The following is a 13,158-nucleotide window of genomic DNA, read 5'->3' as shown; positions in this document are numbered from 1 at the left end:
TCCAAGAAGGTGACATAATTTTATTTGTTACAAGGTCTCATCTTTATGGTGAGCAAATACCTGGTTTGGGCATCATCAGCATATTACTGGAACACAAAGGAAAAGCTTTAAGATACAGAAATAAAGCTTTAAAACACATAAGCAATTAGAATACAGAGTAGTAAACAATTGTGTTTTCCATTCTTGTGTGTCTTCCTTAAGCATTTGTGAAATCTTCTATGTTAAATGTCATACATGCCACAGAAAGAGTTTTGATCCTGTTCTCTTGTAGCCCTCAGAATTAAGTAAGTGATCATCGTATGTTCAAACATTATGGACTAGAACATCAGCTATTATTAGAGAGTGCCATGGGTCCTTTTATATCGGTGGCCCATAGCTCAGACAATTTCCAGATGCGCAGGACTCGCAAGCGCCTTGTCACTCGCTCAAACCGTACGCGAAGCAAAACCCAAAGTGAACCCAAAGCCCGATCCCGATGCTAGGCTGCAGCCGCGGTCCGTGGCAGGCTCCCGCCCGCGTCCCGACTCCTGGGGTTCTGCTGCCATCCTGTGGCAGCCGCGCTGCCGGCGCCCGCCGCTCCCCGGCTCCCGGGCAGCTGCTCCCGCTGCGGGCGCCTGCTTCCCCTGCCTTCCTGCAAGGGAGGCCGTCACCTGCTGCCTCCGCTGCCCTTACCAGTCTTGGGTTGATTTCTGCTTGATGAAGCGCAGACATAAATAGTATAAAAGCAGGAAGCTGCATATGATGCCAGTGAGGACAAAGTAGCTCACATAGAGAGGGTGGGAATCCAGGTCCAGAGCCTGAGTGACCTGTAGTGACCAATAACACAAAATTAGGAAAAGGCACGACATTTTCGTGCTGGATCTGTGAAGTGTGTTTTATGTGTAAGCTTCCCTGGCCCCTGCTACCTTCTCTTGTTTTCCATCTTGGGTGTAGCTCCCAGGGTGGTTTGATGGAGGGTTGCAGCTATGCTATTCCTATTTCAGAAGAACACAGTTCAGCATCTAAACAATTCCAGCAAAGTGCATAGCTGTGGCTGGTGTAAGAAAGAGCTGCCCTTTACTATTTTGTTTTTTCTCTTCAACTGAAAGAAAGGCAGAAGGAGTGACTGCTGTAGGGCCATCTTGAGGAACAAATTTACAACCAAGTGTAACCCAGCTTCATGTGCTGATTTGGCAATTGCTGAATTTGAGGCCTGCACCATCTATTTAAATATGAAAGGCATATAAACAGCAATTTCTTTAGAAATTTCCAATTTCTTATCAATGTGTGTAACAATTTTTATCACTGACTTACAAGTTTCCCTGGTATTTGATAAGTAATGTTTCCATCAGTCATTTCATATATGGTGTCAGTGAACTGAACTTGCATCATTCCTTCAAAATTCCATCTGAGAAACGAGATTTTTGAAACCCAAAAAGGAACTGAAAAAGAAAATGACAGAAATTGATGCATGCACACAAAACTTGAGACCTAGAATACTGCTGTGCTGCTGCCAAATACAGCAGGTTTGTCTCACTTCTTGACAGCCAGAGGCTGTAAACATGTGACAGTTTATTATTGGACAAAATGGCAGATATACTTTACATAGTTACATGGAGATGGGAAATCAGGAGTTAGCTAATATCCATATCCATCAAACTCCCCCTGTCAATTAAGTCTTCCTGGAGCTCCATCTTCCTCTTTTGAATGCAATTCTTTTTACTGAAGAATTTATCAACCATGTAAGAAGCTGCCCTTTCACTATTGCTTTTTTGACCAAACTTCTTGTTGCCTTGTTTTCAGACAGAGAAACTGATGTACAATGGATGACCTGACTGCACTGTCACCATCCAAGAAGATAACTGTAAAGGTAAGAATAAATCTGAGTTTTCCTGCACAGGACACACTGTCACTGATGAAAGCCATTGATGTTTCAATTTGGAGGAAGGGTGGGAGCTTTGTCTTACCTATCCAGAGGCTGTTCAGGTTTATCACAAAACCACCACTCAGGTAGAACGATGTGAAGAGGACATTGCCAAGGAAGGCCGAGAGCTGTAACGTCGGCAGCAGAGCTGCCACCCAAAGTGCCATGGCACGGGCACTGTAAACAACCAACCACAGTAACAGGAAGTTGAGCAGGAAATGTTCTGGATCAGGAACAAGGTTTGCCAGCCAGTAGATGGGAATCCCATAAATTACAACAAAAATGCAGTGTTCTGGGAGCTCCCCCAGAATCTGTTTGGGAAGATGAAAAAGAAAATTTAAAAAAAGAGAAAAAGGTGAATGGTAATTACAAAAATAGATGAGATGTGCCTTAATGTACTTGTGGACTGTTTATAAAAGCTACAGGAAATAGTCCCTTAGAATGCAATCATCTCCCTGTTAGGGCTTGCCAGCGACATGCAAAACCAATCCACAACAGAAACAAATCCTTGTTAGTTTTTTCTCCAGCTGTGACAATGCCTAAAACTAATTGTTACAGATTGTTTTGTAAAGAGTTTTGGGACAGTCTAAGAACACAATACACTTTTGCTGTGAACTGGTGTGCTTGATAACGTAGTACTGTTACTGACTCATGGCAACTGAATGTTTTGTCCCAGTTTAGTTGAAACGTGAGTGAGGTCAAATTTGAGATGAATTTGGCTGTTGGTCTGTTCACCCCCTTGTCTCAAAGGCAGTCCAGGTAGCAACTTGATTAATTGTAAAACAAAAGCATAACTGGGATTTTCTCAAATATCTGAAGAGGTATATAGAGAGTATTAATTCTTCCAAAGAGAGTTGCTACTATCCTCTAATACTAAGTTTGTAACAAATTACATCGATTTCTCTGTGAATAATGTGTAATCTTTGTGACACAATGCAAAGAATTTTTTTCTCTGGCAACCACTAATAAGCATTTAAAATCCTGTGCAGAAATGGAAACCTAAATTACAGATGCCATGGCAGGCAGAACTCATCTAACATCACAAAAGAGGGATTATTCAAAACCCTAGTGAAAAAGAGAATGTCGTTTTTTAAAAGTTCTAAATTTAATTCTAGAAACTCTGGCTCTTTGTGCACGTAATACATTTTTTAACTCAGACCAATACAGGCCCAAACTGGAAATATCACAGCATTTTGTCACTTCTGTTTTACCTCTGCTTTAGCATTTGATACAAAGGTTTGGTTTACAGATCAAGATATGTAAGCAAACTTTCAGAGATGCTGCAGTGAATTGTATAGCAGGTATGTAAAATTGTCTGAACCTGGAAATCTGAGTCTGAGATTTCTCATGTTTTGGCCAAAGAACACAGTGAAAAGCTCTTCTTCGGCTTTTCTGGGTGTGAGATCTCAGCCATGACTTATGGCAAAATTCTAAACTAGTGTGAGGCCTAATCTCTTAATACTAAGGAACTGAGACTGATAGCCTTAGCTGGCAGACACAAAAGAACAAAGTCTGATATGAATGTGATTATTTATAGAACAAGGCTTTGTTTTGCTTGTGTTTTTTAATGTTCAAGACCGCTGTTTGTATTTCCTGGCAACAAAACCGATTACCTTAGCAAAGAAGTATGGGCTAACAGAGTACATTCCACCTTCCAAGTCATGATAAAGCATTGCTCTTTCTGAATGACCTGCAGGGTAGCAACAAATACACTGGATTGTATTAATTAAGTTGGGTTTTTTTTTCTTAGATTTAAGAATTTTAAAATTTTGATTCCTTATAGCATTACAAGAAGACTGACACTTACATTTGGCAACAACATCCAAAATTATTGTGAATGGGATAAGGGCACCTATCATGTACAGCAGTGCTGTTGTGTCACGAATAGAGAGTCCGTTTTTTTCATGGCCATAGTACAAAAATCCAATTAGCAATGACATAAGAAGGGCTTCAAATCCATGGATTAGTAATGTTGAAAGATCTCTGAAGTCATTGGAGACCTGACGACTAGGAAAACAGCAATATTGACCGTAAGGTATAACACTTACTCATGCCAGATATATTCAGACACATAGCCCCAACCTGTGTTCAAATCACTTCTTGGAACTTGCTGGCTTTGGCAAGGACAGGAGTTGGACTCCCTGTTTCTGTAAAGGATTTCACCTAATCAAACCTATGAAGTGCCTGCGCCTGTAGCCACCAAGTATTTCAGGTCTAAAATGGTGAAAGCCTGAAGGAAGACAATTGGGATGGGATGGTCTGTGCCTCTTTCTGATGATTTTAAATACAAATGGGCATGATACATAACAAGATTACCTTAATAATATTGTGAACTGCTTCAAGGCTCCTGGTAATTGATCATTTAAATCGTGAGGCATATTGATAACCTCTTCTGAATTCCTGCCCAAAAGAGAAAAAAAAAAAAGATTAGCAGAAAGTGTAGCTATTATTCCAGATCTTCTCTATGACACTCTTTTCTTTACCTCTGCTTGATGACTGTGTTGTCAGTGTTGTCTCCTTCAGTAGCTTTCCATAAGAAATCATCAAAATGTTTGACCTTTTCTACAAACAAGTTGGCAAGAGTATTTGCTCTTTTTTTGCTTTCCATCTCCTTTTCTGCAGTCTGTTTATCAATACTGGTCAAGTCAACTGCAAGACATTACTTGATTTGAGTCCATGTGCTATAAAATAAATAACTTTATGATGTATTCAGAGTCAGAGATTTAATTGGGAGCTAAAAGTCCAACTTGTGTACATTAATTAATTGGCAACAGTTAAAACTATCCATTATTTTAGGTAATTAGAGATGAACAGATTGTTAATGTGTATGTTTCTTACCTAGTCACTCAATGAATCACTGAGAGATTACATAATTGCTTATCATAGTATTATAAACTACTATTTCAGATTTTTATAAATTTCATAGCACCTTGAGAGCAGTGCTGAGAAAAAAGTTTGAATTTCCTTCCTGTCATGTAGGCATTTACAGTCTTTTATGTGACTTTACCTTAAATCATGTTTTTTCTTCACATGCACAATTATAGTTACTGTCTTAGTTGTACATTACAGAGATGCCATAAACTTTACCTGATACTGAGGAAGTCCAAAAGGAATATTATCTAAGGACAGCACAGTCATACCAATAATAGTTGACTTAGCTTCTTTTTTTTAAAATCTAAACTTACAGTAGTATTTTCCCATGCTGACCTTTGTTGTAGATTGACTGTATCTGATGTTTTACAGATGCTTTCTGAGAGAACTATCACTGCACATTTCCTGACTCCTTACACTGGGCTGATCATGTCTGTTCAGCCACTCTTAGGAGGAGTACATCAGAAATTCCTTGCCTTCCCTTCTGCCCTGGTCACCTGTTTCTCTTTCAGACACACAGCCAGCATTTGAGTGTTTCCATCAGGTGCTCCCTCTTGCTGTGGATGCTCTGCCATCCTGTCCTATTTCCACCTTCCTGCTGCCCATATTTCCTTTCTTTTCCTGTGCCTACTGACTTGGTGCACACCATTCAATGATCTTCCCCCAGCCTCTCTGCCCTCTCCACCTCCTTGGCACAGGGCATTGTCTCTGTAACCACAGGCTGGAGCTACAGGTTTCCCCAGGACTCCTCTCGTTCTCCATTCCCATACAGGGGTGCTGCAAGCCTTCCCCAAGGCTGTGCTTGGCTCAGAACTGCTCTGAACTCTGATGGTGACAAAGGTTGTCACCATCAGAGTTGTGGCTTGACACCAAGGTTAACTTCCATTAATCTCTGAGCAGCTGGCACTGCCTGCCACACAGGCACAGCTGAAGAGATTACTCCATAACAACATTATGGTTGTTTGAGGTCTCTGCCAGGTTTTCTGGCCAACCTGAGTGCAAAGACCTAAGGGCTGGAATTGAACCAGCCTCTGTTAAGAGATTCCTGCCATTAGATCAACAGAATAACAGGGCAGATTCCCTTTCCATGTTGCAAAAACCAGAAAATGAATGGATTTGAAACCACATAAACTTTCTTTGAGGAGTAAAAAGATTGCTGGTTTGGGTCAGGATTTTCTCCCTTCCATTGTGCTCTGGAGGGCAGCACTCTTTTTTCCCCAGTATTTGTTCCAGGTTTTTCTCACACTAGGAGTTAGCTTCTGGGAAACAAACTTTTACATTTTCTTAATTGAGAAATCAGAGAACTGCCTACAGAAAGCAGTTGATCAGTTTATGTGTCTTTACCAGGGAAGACATTTCAACCAGCTAAAACATGGGGATAAGCATGCTAAAGATGTTGACAAGTTATTGCATCTGGCACTGTTAGAAGTAGTGTTTTTAAAATAAGTTTTGTCTGTACCTCTTGTTTTTGCTACATTTCCTGTACTGACAAATAAGGATCCTATTAGAAAGTGAACTTGCTGCAGTATTGATTTGAGTTAGTTACAAGGAATTTCTGAGACAGTCATGGTCAACAAAAATCAACATTACCTAGCCACTTAGGAAAGCAAATGATTTCCAGTAACCCTTTTTATGACAGTGCTTGATACTGACCGTAGAAATCTGCAGGATTGCTGTACCTTGGGCAGGGATAGCCTAGTTCTGTGAAATACTGGACCATGTCTTTAGCTGTTCCACAGTAGGCAGTGAGTCCAGAAGACATCAGAAGAACCAAATCAAAGAGTTGGAAGATGTCTGACCGGGGCTGATGAAGCGAAAGAAGGACCAATCTGTTTCCTCTGGCCAGTCTGGATAATGTTATCACAAGGTTATGTGCAGTAAAACTGTCCAGTCCAGATGTGGGTTCATCAAGTATCAGTATTCCTGCCAAAGACAGTAAGTTTAGCTGTGGAAAGCAGCATGTTTGGTTTGGAAAATATGTTCGAAGTGAAATGGTGCTAGTGCACGAAATGTCACTCATTATTTTTAAATCTAAAGAAAATAATAAATTGTTTTACTTTAGTACATCTATTTCTGAGCATCACCCCTTACAAAAGCAAAAACCCGCTTTTCCAATAACTACAGAAGTCTAACTTTATACAAGCAAAAAGTTTTCAAGTCCTCTTCCTAAGGAAAAAGCTGATGGGGAATGCTGTTCAACAAGAGGCTCAGTCAAGGTTAGTGGTGCTTTTGATATATACATATGTAGGATTAGAGAGGGGATTCAATCCAGCAAAATCAGCTGTGGACTCAGCCTCATGTTTTGCTTCTGCTGAAGACAATGGAAGTTTCTATTTCACCTGCAACATGAAGCCACATCACAAGACTGCAATGACTGACTACAGAGTGAAGAAAATGATCTTTCCTGTTAATACTGCACATGTAAATGGGGGCTGCATCAGAGGGAAGGAAAACAATCTTCATGTTAAAATAAGCCAAAGTAACTTGTGGCATGTGGTCGGATAAAACCCAAACCTTATACTGCTGTGTGAGTTACTTCGGGCAACTTTGAGTAATCTTTGTGGTGGGTGAAGGCTCCTGGGGGCTCTGCCTCGGGGTCTGCTTCCACTTTTCCACTGGCAAAGGTGACTGGAGCAAAAGTGTATCAGCTGCTGAAACACTCTGTTTACAGAATTTATTCCTGTAGTGACTACAGTATTATCTGTGATCAGCACTGATTGCAGTTGAAGCAAATGGACCAGCAGCAGTCACTAACGGTGCTGTGGAAAGGCAGCCTCTGACAGAGGGTGTGGCAAGGCCTGTTAAGTGTCCCAACTCCTCCTGCTGCCCTAGGGGCAATTGAGTGTGTGGCTCTTCCCTGAAAGCTTCCATCTTCCTGCAGTGCTCCGTTATGCCCGAGTGTGTGGGGTGTGCCCCAGGAAGGTGCGAGTTGTGCTCACCCGGGTTCCAGAGCAGCTGCACGCCGATGCTCACCCTGCGCCTCTCTCCCCCGGAGATGCCCCGCAGGCACTCGTTCCCCACCCTGGTGTTGGCGCATTGCCGCAGGCGGAGCTCTGCGATCACGTCTTCCACCTGCAGGGATCCAAGGGTGACAGGCGTCAAGCAAGAGTTCATTTGCACATTCGTGCATAGATACAACTGAAAATATGATTAATATGGTTAAAATTCACCTGCGATATTTCTGTGCTAGAGACACTTGAAAACAAATCTTGATTTTAGAGGTAACATTTAAAAAGACTCAGCAATCAAAAATTTAGTTCGTCTTTCAGCCTCTCTAATGCTTTCTCTAGATTGTCATTTTTTATGAGCTTTGGAACAATTGCTGGTTTCTATCTTGAAAGATGAAAAAGGTTTATAATTCATAATCTACATAAAAAAATGCCAGATTAGCTGTTCTGACTCCAAACACACAGGATCTCTTGGATAATTCCTGTCAGACACATTTTTGACAACTTTATTTTTTCCCAGCAGCTTAATTACCCTTTTTTTCCTTTGTGAGTCTGAAAAAAACTTTGGAAGGCGCAGTTTGGCAATGAACAATAGTGTTTCTCTGACAGTCAGGTGGGGGAGCAGTCGGTCATCCTGCCTCACGTGTGCGATGCATTTCCTAACAAGCTGGGGAGTGCTGGGTTTGTTGTTGATCATGACTTGACCAGACTTGATTTTGCCTCCATGATCCCGGCAGGTTATCACATCGAGCAAGGATGTCTTTCCACCAGCTAGAAAAATAAAAACTGAAAATTAATTTCCAAGGAATGGTTTTGAAAAGCAATCTTGTCACAGACAAGGAAAAAAAGGAAAAAAAAATTCTTCACCCACACTTCCTAAAGTTTTCCCGACGTCATAGAGACAGGATGATCTTCAAAGAAAATACTGACTATAAGCTCCTGCTCAGGAAATCTGTCCCCTCTGGAATGGAGTATGTGGTTTGAACCCTTATCATTTCTCAGCAGAACTGGGTAGCTGGGCTTTGAGGACGGCTTCAAGTCACGAACACAAGAAGTGTCTCTTATCTCTTGGCACAAACTCTTTCCCTTTTGAAACACAGGTCAAAAATGGTCCCGCCCTGGCTGCAGGGCTGGCACCCAAATGCTCAGCAAGAGCTTTCTTGGGGGATTTGTGAATTCAGAAACAGCAGCTGGATCACCTGAATGACTAAGGCATTGAATGATTATACAGACAATAAGAACATTAATCACGATTGAAATAAAAATTATTATGACTTGAATTAGACAAAAAGTCATTTAAATCATTAAGAAAAGCTGGTTCATACCCAGAGGTAAGAAAAGTAAAACAATGAAAACAAAACCTGATCTGGAGTTAAACAGCAAATGAATTTTTCCTTTTTGTTGTATGATTCTGTATGTAAACACACAGAACTCTCTTATGATTAGATGTCATTTATTTCCAATCTCCCTGTTGAAAGATTAACTCCACACTTGCTTCTTAATACATACATCTTAAGAAAGAAACCCATCCATCTGTAAACCACGTATTGCTCTGTTTAAGAGTGACATATTGATTGCCATTGACAATGTGAAATCCATCAGCAGTTTAATCCATTTTACCAAGGCATTTGATGAAATAGATGATAAACAGCTTTTGAAAATAGTTTGACTAGTTTGCTGAAAGGGGTTTGTGCTCAGTGTATGTCGCCTTACAAAGGTGCTGTATCTATAACTCAGTATGTTATTTCCTCACAAAGCTTTTCCTTTTATTTTCAGAAGAATCTCTAAGGTAAGTTTCACTTACATTAACAATATGTGCTAAGGAAAGATTCCCATGGCAATAGGAAAGAAAACTCTCATTTTTTAGGAATAAAGTTAAAACTTCTTTAGCAAATATGCCTTGACTTTGAGAGAGAGAATTTTCACTGAATCGCTGAGGTAATCTGATACAAGAGTCTAGTGGAGTATGGCACTTTTTACTTCAGGTTACAGGTCCTGTGTCTATTTCTTGTCCCTCTTGACCAGTCCCACCAGAAAATGGAAGGAAAGAACCAAACCCCAGTGTAATAAAGCAGTAACACCAGACAGAAAAGGAACTGTCTTTTCTTCTCTGTAAGTTTCTATTAATTAACACAAATGCAATATTTTATCCTGTTAGAATTGTTTCAGTCCAAATAGAATGCCTGCTTATGGTTATGCAAGTTGGCACTCATCTTTCTTATGGGGTTTGGCTTAATTTGTTTCCTATCTGAGTATGGTCTGCAACTGGCCTGCTTTGAATCTGAGCCATGAAACTGATTCATGTCTTGAAGATCATGTCCTTAGCAGATGTGGGGCTGCCAGGCCACACTTGTAACAAACCTCGCTACACCTCAGAAAACAGAATGCAAAGGTGCACAGGGCATAACAAAATTTGGTTTGAAAATGAATTTTAATTTATTCCCCTCCAGTATTTTCTTTGCCTCCTTTTCATCATCTCACTTAAAGAATGTATTTTAGTGACACTCCAATAGTTTTTTTCTCAACTAGATTTTGACATCATAAAGACTGCAGAGTGTTGCTCTTGATTGTGTTCATTTTATCTGAGAGCTGGTCATATAATGAAATGTGGTTGCTCTTACCAGTGGTTCCTATAATTGCAAGCATCTGACCACTTCTCACTTTTAGATTCAGATTTTGGATTACTGTCACATGGGAACGGGGATCCGATTTCCAGGTCCAGGGCATTTTCATCTGAGCAAGTTTCTCATACCAGGGAATCTGGGATGCTGTGTTAACCTAACAAAGAAGGAAACAAGTCCCTTCAATTCAAGCAATAAACCATTTAACAACAAATACCTTCAATGGTACAATGTTACAAGCAAATCATATGTTAAAATATTATTGTTCATCTTCAGAAATACCTAGAAGGAAATTCTTTTGCAGCCACCTATGCTTTCATGCCTTGCTTCTTCTCTTAATCACTAAAACTCTCTGTGTCCTTTGTTACCTCAGTAATTTATTACTATTGTAAATTTTAGATGTTTCAAACTTTATATATCATTAGAAATTCAAGGAAACTGAAAATTGTGAAATCTTATTCAAATGCCATGGTGAGGAGGAGATGAAATATTTCACTGGTTCACTGAAATCCTCTTTGTTAGTCATCTTCTCTTTATCCCCTTCCACATACTCATTCTTGCCAGCAAGGGCTCCTTTCATCCTTAGCTGAATAGAAAGTCCCTCTGCTCCAGCCCTCAGAGGAATAATTTTGCTCAAGACTGAAACAAAGCAGGGCCTAGAAACAGCTTTCTCTCCCTGTCTTATCCTTTAACTTTACTCGATATATTTACAATACAGGGGTTAGTCTGCTGTCATTATTACAGCCAAGAGTGTGACTCTGCTCACAAACTGACAGTGCAACAGTTGTGTGAACTTTTTCAACTTTATTTGGCTTTTTAAATAGTCTGGGTATAGAAATAGGCATTGCTGGATATGCTTCCTGCTGAAGGGAGGTGTATAAATGACAATTTTTACCTGGTAGTTGAGATCTTTGACCTCCAGAACATTTGATTTTCCACTGTATGTGAAATAAAGACTGTTATCTTCTTCAGAGTGAAAAATAGTATCCTGGGTCTTGGTCTGGAAAAGTTGTTAGGTGGATTACAACAGTTAATTACAATAACTAAAAGGTGGCTAAAGTCTGAGTTCAGAAAAGATGAAGCACAAAGAGAAATGTATTTATGAGATGTAACAGTATTACTGATGAGTTACTGTAGTGCAAAAGTCTGCAGAGTGGAAATGAGTTATCAGGTCGGTGTGAAAAGTACTTTCTTCTAGTGATATGTATGAGGGCCAAACATGCTGTACTGTGCTTTTCTGGTTGCTTTTAGATTAAAAGGGAAAACTTTGAAAATGGAGATAAATGTCATGTTACTACAAAGAGATTCAACTTTTTTTTTTGAGGAAAAAAGATGTACTACTTCAACAGTATTAGTCTACTGAATCAAAATGGTACATATTGTAAGTGATGCATTTTGGCAGCTAAAAATGAGGGTTCACTGGAAGCATGTCCATTATTGAATTCCACGTGGACTTGAATCCTTGGAGGCTTGATTTACAAATAAAACACAGCCACTAGTGCAGTCTCTTTCTTGTCTTTTGTTTTTTAAATTCACCATTTATCAGCTGGAACTTAATGTTCTGAGATATCAGGTAAAATAACAAGAGTCTACTTGGCCCTCTTGCATACAGCTGCAATTATGAAGTGCTAGGTTTGGGTTTAGCTCTGTGTGCATGCCTGCAGTTTTCCTTCCAGCCAGCCGTATCTCTCCCACAGCTCTGTGCTTTTCCTACTTGCCAGGCTCAAGCCCTAGCCAAGGCAAATGTACCTGTTCCCTGTGTACCAGACCCTACCCGTGCCTGTGGTATCTTTGGCAGAGGATGACCATGATCTTTGCGTGCACCTCCTGCCCTCACAGCAAACAAGGCTGATTATTTTTTCAGTCTAGATATACAGCAGAAAGGAACATCACACCAAGCAGCCTTAGAAACCCCAGGAAAGCCTCCCGAACTACCCCTGCTGCCAAAGCACGCTGACCCCTTCCTTATGGTGAACCTAATTTTTGAAAACAGGCTCTCCCCAGCAAATGTGGCTATCCAGACTGAAGGCTTTCCTGGGAAAGCCAGTCCAGCATGCGCTCAGGGCCTTTCTCCCCCCTCCACCCATTTGGAGACCCTCTCTCAGCTCCACCATGGTGGCACCTGAGCAGAGCTTGCATGGCACCAGCCTCATGCCCAGTGTGCTGCGCTGGTGGATGCGGCTGCTTTCTGCTCCCCGTTTCGGAGCGGGAGGAGCTCGGGGCTCACTGGCTGTGCCCCCTCCTGCCAGGACGGCTGCCTGCCTCTCCCCGCTCCTGCCAGGACGGCGTCCTGCCTCTCCCCGCTCCCGGCAGGACGGCTGCCTGCCTCTCCCCGCTCCTGCCAGGACGGCGTCCTGCCTCTCCCCGCTCCCGACAGGGCGGCGTCCTGCCTCTCCCCGCTGCGGGCCAGCGCTGCAGCCGCGGGCTAGCTGAGCCCCTCGAGCCCTTCCCCACTCCAGGCGGCTCTCTCTCACTGCTGAGCCCTCGAACGTTACCTGCCTCCAGCTGGCATCGTCCAGAGAGACATTTTCAGTAGTTTCCTTCATGATGATGGTGGTGGTGGAAGGTCTGGTTCCCTGCAGTGGTTTGACTGTCGTCTCCGGGAAAATCCTTCTCCTCTTGGTTTGGAAAGCAGTCTTTTCCAGGCACCCTCACGGCAGCTCCATTTCTGCTGGCACGCTGCGTCTCTGCAGCTGGCATGACCCCGTGGACAGGGAAATGTTCGCCTCCTTCTGGGACACTAATAGCTCAGGCTAAAGGTACATCAGATAGCGGCCTCAGCTAATCACTGATCAGTTCTTCTCCGGAAAAAGAA

The 13,158-nt window shown here is 41.7% G+C and overlaps 1 protein-coding gene across 1 annotated transcript; it reads right to left on the bottom strand.

The window, feature by feature from the left end:
• On the bottom strand, positions 1 to 13,149 carry ABCG8 (ATP binding cassette subfamily G member 8). Its single transcript, XM_009091192.4, has 13 exons — positions 12,839 to 13,149; positions 11,239 to 11,343; positions 10,344 to 10,500; positions 8,255 to 8,493; positions 7,714 to 7,846; positions 6,428 to 6,697; positions 4,387 to 4,552; positions 4,220 to 4,303; positions 3,711 to 3,910; positions 3,517 to 3,593; positions 1,947 to 2,214; positions 1,294 to 1,421; positions 1 to 806 (listed from the first exon to the last, which is right to left on the bottom strand). The coding sequence occupies exons 1-13, from the start codon at positions 12,887 to 12,889 to the stop codon at positions 669 to 671; spliced, it is 2,016 nt and encodes a 671-aa protein (XP_009089440.2). The 5' UTR covers positions 12,890 to 13,149; the 3' UTR covers positions 1 to 668.
• Positions 13,150 to 13,158: the final 9 nt, after the last annotated feature.

This window comes from Serinus canaria, chromosome 3, assembly GCF_022539315.1.
Source record: "Serinus canaria isolate serCan28SL12 chromosome 3, serCan2020, whole genome shotgun sequence".
In the NCBI taxonomy this organism is placed as follows: domain Eukaryota; kingdom Metazoa; phylum Chordata; class Aves; order Passeriformes; family Fringillidae; genus Serinus; species Serinus canaria.
The sequence above is the reverse complement of the archived record's forward strand: the minus strand, read 5'-3'. Positions and strand labels throughout refer to the sequence as shown.